Raw genomic sequence first — 8,807 nt, 5'->3', positions numbered from 1 at the left:
TCTGTCAGACAGACTGTACATAGACAACATCTTCCGCCACTCGGCCACAGAAACCATCAAAAAAACAAGAAGAATTGTAGCACGTCTACGTTGATAACACTCTTAGTGCCGTATTGTTGAAGAAGGAGATGGTAATTCTTCTGATGTACCGGGATTTGCAACAAAGCTGATGTGTTGTATTTTCTAATTAACTCAATTACATTTTGTAACTAATTTTAATCAGTCTTAATACCAATAAGATGAGAGAAATTCTTAATTGTTTTCTTCCAAAACAATTTTAAATCAGAGGTTACTTGTTATTGTTTCATCTCCATATCTGCGACTTACTTATTCTGGTGATGATATTAACAGATCACTACCGCTAATTGTGTTTATTCTTTTCTAGACTTTAAAAATAGTTTGTGATGGGTGTTGCCATCGGGAATAGCTTCAATATTTCTTTAATACATATTTAACGACTTCGGAAGATATCAAATAAAAATAAGTATCGTTACAAAACACAGTAAGATTAAAACAAATAGATTAGCAGAAAAGTGTTACTACTTGTCCGTGATTCGCTTCTTCTCCCTATGCCTTCCATTGTTTTTGTTTTTATCCAGTGCTCTTCTGGGCTCCTGGCCAGATATCCCTTTGTCAATTGAATGTCGCCATCATTTTTGTTCTCATGTTTAAAACTAATGATAACTACCCCATTACAATAACATATAATAAATATTAAACGGACTTTTTTAAGCTATTCTATAAGCTTTCTAGAATATAAAAGAACGTTTTCGATCTTTGAAGCCAAAGTTTGATCGTTTACTGTGTTTCTTTTACATCCAATATTGAGACAACGTTTTCAAATTGCCTTAGATATGCATTTCGATAAATAAAAAGTACTGACCAATCACATATAATTTAATGGGGTCATTCTGTGTATTATTTGTTTGGATGTTTTTGGTTGAGACCGTCTACATTCACTGTGCATTACTCTATGCGCGCATGAGGGCGCTTCCGTCACAAAAAGAAAGAACAAGATATATAAGAAATATAAGCAAATAAGCTATTTATTGACAATAACAAACACATAAAACATATTGTCTAGCAAGAAACAAATCTGAAAAGTAAAAAAAATATATATTGATTGACTAGTAGCTAAGGCATGAATATACATAGTGATATTTAATAAGAAGAATATACATGTACAGTGTACCATAACATGACAAGTGGCTTACAACAGGATATTTATCTTAAATTGTTAGAAATCTTTCAAATATATTTACATTTTTAAGGTATGGATTCTTTTGAATGCTACAGTTTACTGCTGTTACAGTGGATTGTTTGAAAACTTCATACATCAATACATGCGCATTGCCTGGGATACTATATAAAATCGTAGTAATAACTTTACATACAATAATCCAAGAAAAAAAGAGTAAATACCTTTTATATTGAAAATATGTGCTAAAATATCGGTTTTGGGGTGATTGAAATAATAATTGAAAATATCCTACTTGTACCAGCACTATTTTTATCAATGAGCTGAAAGTGTACTAATAATATTTCCTAACCAAGTTAATAAACAATCTGAATTACAGCATTTTCATGCAAAATATGTTCAGATTTTGATAAATGATTCTGATTTGGAAAAAAACGTGTCAAAGTATTTAAAGCGAGTTGTGTGTACTGTGTAATCAGTTAATAAATCAATACTTTCGGAGATTGGCTGCATTACACGAAATTTCAACAAAAAACTACAAGAAACCATGTAAGACGAAACAATCGTATGGTCCTGAGATTTGGTCTCAAAGACAGTCTTTATCGTGCTGCAGGATTTACCAGACACAACTTCTTCAGAACATGTATAAAGCATTATTCAGCAAACTAAAACAATAAAGTGACCATGCACACACTCTTTTTAACTATAAACATACGACCCATACAAGATATAAAAACGTTTCAACAACGTTTTATTAATTTCTTTGATTTATTGTTCATAATTTTTAACCGTTGAAACATTATAAGCGAACGAAAAGCAACGGCACCTGTTTTTTCCGGCATCACAAATTCGCTTACACTTCTATTTTCTAGAGAATGGCACGTTCAAGTTGTCAACCAAGATACCAAGAATTCAACTATAAGACTAAAATATGCGTCCAATTTAATGGCGAAAAAAAATTTAATTGACCATTTATTCATATCAAACAGAAAATTGTGATAAAAGGATAGTCAATATATTCTCCCCCTCTTTCTTTCACCCGACTGTTCTAATCCTATTTTACAGTCTGTGTATCTGTTAACTGTTTCGACATAGTTATCTTTAATGTCCTTTCTTTTTTAAATAAACAACTTTTATCCTTGAGGAAAATATATTTTTTTTCACATAGAAATAATGTGTGACATTATAGATACAGGCCTGCATATGCTTAAATTCTCTAAGTCATCACCTTTAGATATAGGCATAAAATAACGTAAGCTTCTTTTGGAGAGTCTGGAAATGAGCCAGTTTCAACATAACTGTTAATAGTTGATCATAAATGCAATAAAAGTTTCGATGTGGGTTTAACAGTTACGTCAAATATTTGGTTCAATATTGTTCAAACCAGTTGATTAATAAGCTTCTCGTCTATAAACATTATACTACAAATAGTGTAATAGGTTGATAAACAAAGTTTATTGTTGTTCAGTTCATCATTTTTGTATTAGTCAAAGTTTGTGAAATTTGATTCTACCAAATTCAGTGATGTGTTATTGTATATATAAGGTGAAATCAATATTATTTTTTGTTTAATTCTTATGTAATATATTCTTGTTCTCTTTAAAACTTTTCGAATCTTAAAGTCTTAATTAAAGTAAGCGACAGGTCAATTGAAAAAGGTGTAAATTCGTGACATGAAATAATCAGTGGTATAGTAATTGCACAAAAATGAATAATATTGATATGATTGCATTAATTCATATCACATACGCTGTACAATTTCAAAACACAACTCTCATCATTCCAATACCATTCGCAATCTTCATTATATAATTGAACACAATCTTGAGAATTATAGTTGTTTGGTTGTCTTGGGCCCCATTTGGTAGCACCGGGAGTTTCAGCGAAGGCTGTCTCGTCTTCCCATAGGAACGTTCCTTCTGTTGCCATATCATTTCCCCCAATCCATATACGTAAATCAGTATCAACGGCATCTTAAAGGTGAAAGTGGCATGGCTATGGTTTAAGGTATGGTACAAATACAAGGTTTTATTCCTAATTTAAGGTCATTGGTAAGAAATGCAATTTCGATGACAAAATGGCAGCATATTAATATAAACACGGTGAATAATCTACAAAATATATTGAAGTTAGATCTTCTAATATACTGTAATGTTAAACGAAGGTCCAATAGACATTGGGCAGAGACACATAGGTATGTATTGAATATAAATATATGATATATAATATATTTTTAGAGCGATGGATGAAAATACAAACAAACGTACAGAATCCACTAAGAATCCTAACAATAAAATCATGTTCTTGTAGAGACTTTATTGACACCAGACTACCTCCTAGTTCTAAACATTTCGCCTACAAACAAAAGAAAATTTATCAATTTTAGATTACAATGATAGTTTAAAACAATATTTCTAGATATGATTCTAAATGATTGTAGAAAGTAGAAGTATATAATTATAAGCATTTCCAAAAATGCAAGGAATCACCGTTCGGCCAGGTACTGGATTTTGTTTTTTATTTATTTATCTTTTTTTTAATAATTTATTTATTTTCATTTCTTTCGTGAAATGAAACTTTTCCTGAAAAAATTAGAGCTTATGGTTCTTCTTTTAATAGAAATATTCTGAGTATTGTTTAGGAGGCAACATATGCAAATGATTTCAATATTTCAAAAATGCAAACGTAAAATTCAATAATAGGCTTAATGCCATAATCCTTATCATTTTATATCCATGTTTCTACAAAAATTTTTAAAAGATACTTCTTGTTCGTAAATACGAAGAATATTAACGACGTTGAGTGTAGGACTTTTTCAGACTAATGAATCGTCGAAGTTGAAATCGTGAACTCGTGAAAATAAAATTGTGAATTCGTGAAGATTAAATCGCGAATGTGTTAAGCTGTACTCGTGAATTCATGAAGTTGAAATCGTAAATTAGTGAAATTGAAATCTTGAATTCATATACTAGATGAAATCATGAATTCGTGATGTTCAAATCGTGAATTCATGAAGCTGAAATCGTGAATTCGTGAATTCCGTATGTTAACAAAAAATAGTTCACGAATTTATAATTGTGAATTCACGAAATTGAAAACGGGAATTCATGAAATTTAAATGTTCCCATCGGTCTTTCGTAATATATACACATACATTAAAGTGACAGTTATATTGTATTCTACAAGTAAAAGAATCTCAAAAATCTCTCAATGGGCTCATATATCGTAAACCGTGTGTACATTTATTATCAGAACATAAACATGTATTTATTTAAAAATCAGAAAATAAAAAAAAACAACAATTTACGGACCTTTGCATTTGTCCAACTCATCTGTTGTTGAATGAGCCGATAACCTAAAAAAACAATCATTTATGGTATACTAAAACGACCGTTCACATATTTTAAACATTTCTCTTAAACATTTTGATAATGATTTGCATTACTAATTTAATTGTTTATTAAATAAATAAATAAATTGATCAACAAAACTTTCCCATTATTAAAGTTTTTAACTAACTTGTACACAATACATGTATTATGTTTAAAAATCTAAATAACTGGATTTTTTCTCTGCCTTTATGTTGCCCAAGAATTTTACACTAGAAAGAAAAAATACATTAAAATAATGTCTTTGTTAAGACAAGGAATTTAGCAGGATTCCTATCTTACGTATATTCAAGTAAGAAGTTCAAAGGTCCTGCTTTTCTAATGCTTTTGGACAGTCAGGTGGGGTTATTAAATGAAGAGAGACAGCGGCAACCAAATAGCATCAATAAGCTTATTTTCTGTTAAAATGGTTAAAAAATCTTATTGTGTCGATTTTGGTAGACTTTGGTTTTTGAACGTCATCCCTCATTTTCCATATTTATTTGGTTTTCAAAATGTCAATTAGAACTGACCATATAGTGAAATTTCCAAAGTATAATTTCAGCAGGAGAAATGGTGAGGTCAATAAAGCGGTAACGTCAGTAAAATTTAGTTTAAAAGAATAAAGTCCCGCTAAATTGCACGTTATTTAACGGCAATACTCAGCATGAAAGCAAAACCACTGCATTTACCAGAAATGATTTTAAACATCCTACCTATGCGACTGTAAAACTTTGTTCCAGCATCGATGAGTGTTTCATTATCACCAAAGTAAGTGCAACCAGTGCACTTCCTTGTTTCTGAATTGTAGAATATTGCGAAACACAGGTCAGTGTTCGAACATAGTACAGCGCATTCCACCCAAGATGTCACACTGTCTGCCTTAAACACGGTTCTATCCGAGATACAAACCTGACCATCATTGTTGTACAACCGGCCATAGTTTATAAATCCAGCCTGGTAAATACTTCCCGAAGCAACGTTCAATTGTCCACTAAAGAAGATGATAAAATACATAAAAAAACAACAAAACGCCGTCATTTTGACTCGGTACTTATGTCTTCGTGCACAATTAGTGATGCTACGCGTGTCTTAAATTTTCGTTAAATGCCGATTTATTTAACAAAGCAGCAGGACAGAAATTAACACAGAATAACAAAATTGATTTTCGTCCCATATCAGTCCACTACTTAACCACTATCTTCCTTTGTTATCAAATAACAATGGCATTCCATTACTCTCAGCGGCACCAATGGGTCACGTGAGAAGGAGATATTAATTATTTACAATGCAAATTCAGGTTTGACTTATTTGCTTTTACATGAGTTTTTTTATTTAGGACGCAGATTTCCAAGAGAGGTTATGTCTATAATATTCAATCTGTCAAAAAAAATTTCAGACATATTATTCAACATCTGAAGTTTTTGTTCTTCTGACATTAGATATAACACTTTAGTTTGCTGGTAATATCATCAATGTCCATCAAGTCCATGAATAGGGTGAAAAAATAGGCATTTGTAACATCCTCGATGAACAAAAATTGAGGTCTAGAAAAACAACTATATTTTAAGTTTTAAATTTTTTTTTAGCGAAAATAGAATATGCCAAAAATAAGTTCCTGGAAATGGGTTGGAAATTGGATAATGCATTTATATGATGAGCAATAGTATTTTATCTGCTAAAGATATGTCATATTGAATTATGTATTTGTATGATGAAAAATAGTTTCTTTATTTAAAGATGTGTCGTATTCAATCATTTTTGTATGATAAACAATAGTATTTTATCTTAAGAACTGTCATATCACATCATGTATCTCACACTTACCAACTACATCAATACAGTCACCTTACCTGTGCTCGACCAGCCAAGTGCTCGATCAATAATTATCTTTGTGTGCAATTAATGCATTTAAGTGGAAAAAACATCAGTGTCTGTTTGTTTTATGTGTACCCGATATTTAATCTCCACATCATGCACAAGTACTCCTGGTTTGGTAGAAGCTTGTATGTTTTGCAGACGATATCAAACAATACGAACATACGATAGCAATACAAACTATTTAAACCAGTAAGTAATTTATCTTTTTACTTATTTCCTGTTTTTTTTTATAATAACATATTAATAATTTTTCAAATAAAACTAAAAAAGAAATAAAATTCCAATTTTCAGAAATGTCAATGAAACTTAAATTTCAGCCCAAATGTTATTAAAAAAAAAGTATTGAAAATAAATGAATGCGAGTGTACAGTGTCACATTTAAGGACATCAAACCTAAAACTTGGAAATATTAGACACTTATTCCCATGGAACAGACATCCAACTAACAAAGGCTACAATTGTTTCGATATAATTCTTTATCAAGAAACAGTTAAGAAATCGAAACATATACTGCATGCAAATGCGAATGATAAACAATATTTAATGATATTCACTGAAACATCTGGATGGAAATGTGTCCTATTGGCTGCCTAAATGGTATAACAATAAAACTTATCTTTCCATTTAATTAAAAAGGAAGAAATAAATTATGACTTACTAAATTAAATACACTTATCTTAACAATTAAGTGTTTAATATGAGATCTCTTAGCTCTTCCATTTGCTTCGAGAAAATAATGTTAAAAAGAAGACATACAAAAAGATAAAGAAATTGCACGTACACAATAAAATGATGTATTCTCTACAAATTGCCTCATTGAATCATTTTTAGTATGAAAGTATATTTATATATTAATTCATAAAGAAAGCTATTGTTTTGCATAAAACAAGTTGGACTTTATTTTGATTTGAACATATCTTTGGACGGCGAGTTCGTTGATTAAGGATGAATCAAGTCATTGTCAATCTGGTAAGTATAAATCTTTCTCACTGTGCGTTATTACTAAGATAAGCTAATAATATTCCCGATGTATGGTGAACAATTCTGGTCCGCTTACTTTTTTGATTAACTGATGCTTTCAGTAAGATGAAAAAGCATCTTTATTGTTTTCTTTCTATTAGACCGGTCTAAAATTAAAGGTTACTCATTAAGTGTATTTCCTGCTCGTCTGTGCTCTTACGAACCTTTTGTCTGGATATAATTTTGGCTGATCGATACATTCAATTATTGGTTTTGTGCTGTTTATCACTTATGTAGCGAGTGTCAAATTAAATAAAAAAGAACTTGAATTATAGAAGTAATCCATTTGTCAATGTTTTAAAATATTAATGTAAAATGAACTTATTTCAAGAAATGTGTTGTTACCTTCGGGATCAAAAATGGCTTAACGTATTCTTAAAAACATTTTGAGATCTTTCACATAGTATGAAAAAAATTGAGGATCAATTATATCTCAGGTTCGCGTTTTTGTATCATTAAAAACTATAAAGAAGAGAGAAAACAACAATAAATGTGGGTGAAAATATCAGACTCGAAATACTTAATATTGTCCGTTAGAGAAGTGTAAAGCACAACATCTCCAATTAGGTAAAAGCGTATTAATTTTTCAGAAAAGTATTGGAAACAATGAAATTAGAGAAAAAGTACTTATTCAAGCATGACGTAAATACCCATTTAGTCATGATTATTAACAGTCATAGTTCTATACATGGTATATTCTGTGGGTGATTCTTCATCACTTTATAAAAAATTTTCTTGTCGTCGAGAATGAGATGGTGAAATTATAACGCTAAAATATGACGCCTTTCATTTCTTTTTGCTTTTGCTGTTGCATTCCAGTTTATTATATAAGCATACAGGGCACTTGATCAGCTGGTTCACCTAGAAAAAGAGAAGCAATTTACTACAAGTGCTGCGTGCAGGTATAAGAACTTAACCTCCTGAAAAGTTACTAGTATCTTTAATTCCACAAAAAAAATGTAATAATGTCTGTCTTGAAGTGATGAAACAAATGATCGATGTAACTTGGTATTCGAGACACACGTTCAATCAGAAATCCTGGATTTTAACAGCAACTGCTAAATCTATCATTGTTCAATCTAATCTGATTAAAATCAGCTCTAAATAACGCTCCGCTTTTAGATCTACACGTGGCCAAGTACAAAATCATTTTGGTGACCTTTTACACAGTCAATCATCGGCAAGCTTTCATAAGTTTGAAAGCGATGTGGCTTCTAATTTTAACATTGGGAAAACATATATTGAGTAGGTAATTTTCACGATTTAGAGAACAAACATGGCGTTGTCCATATAGCCGACTATAAGCAAAAAACAACCTTGCCCATTAAAAAATTTGTAAG

At 30.8% G+C, this 8,807-nt stretch overlaps 1 protein-coding gene across 1 annotated transcript; it reads right to left on the bottom strand.

The window, feature by feature from the left end:
• Nucleotides 1-1,267: 1,267 nt before the first annotated feature.
• Nucleotides 1,268-5,688, bottom strand: LOC132745752 (alpha-N-acetylgalactosamine-specific lectin-like). Its single transcript, XM_060734723.1, has 4 exons — nucleotides 5,283-5,688; nucleotides 4,510-4,553; nucleotides 3,466-3,553; nucleotides 1,268-3,171 (listed from the first exon to the last, which is right to left on the bottom strand). The coding sequence occupies exons 1-4, from the start codon at nucleotides 5,605-5,607 to the stop codon at nucleotides 2,930-2,932; spliced, it is 699 nt and encodes a 232-aa protein (XP_060590706.1). The 5' UTR covers nucleotides 5,608-5,688; the 3' UTR covers nucleotides 1,268-2,929.
• Nucleotides 5,689-8,807: the final 3,119 nt, after the last annotated feature.

Source organism: Ruditapes philippinarum, unplaced genomic scaffold (genome assembly GCF_026571515.1).
Source record: "Ruditapes philippinarum isolate M1 unplaced genomic scaffold, ASM2657151v2 ctg2439_1_1_1_1, whole genome shotgun sequence".
NCBI lineage: Eukaryota > Metazoa > Mollusca > Bivalvia > Venerida > Veneridae > Ruditapes > Ruditapes philippinarum.
Note: the sequence above shows the minus strand (reverse complement) of the source record. Positions and strands in the feature narration are given on the sequence as shown.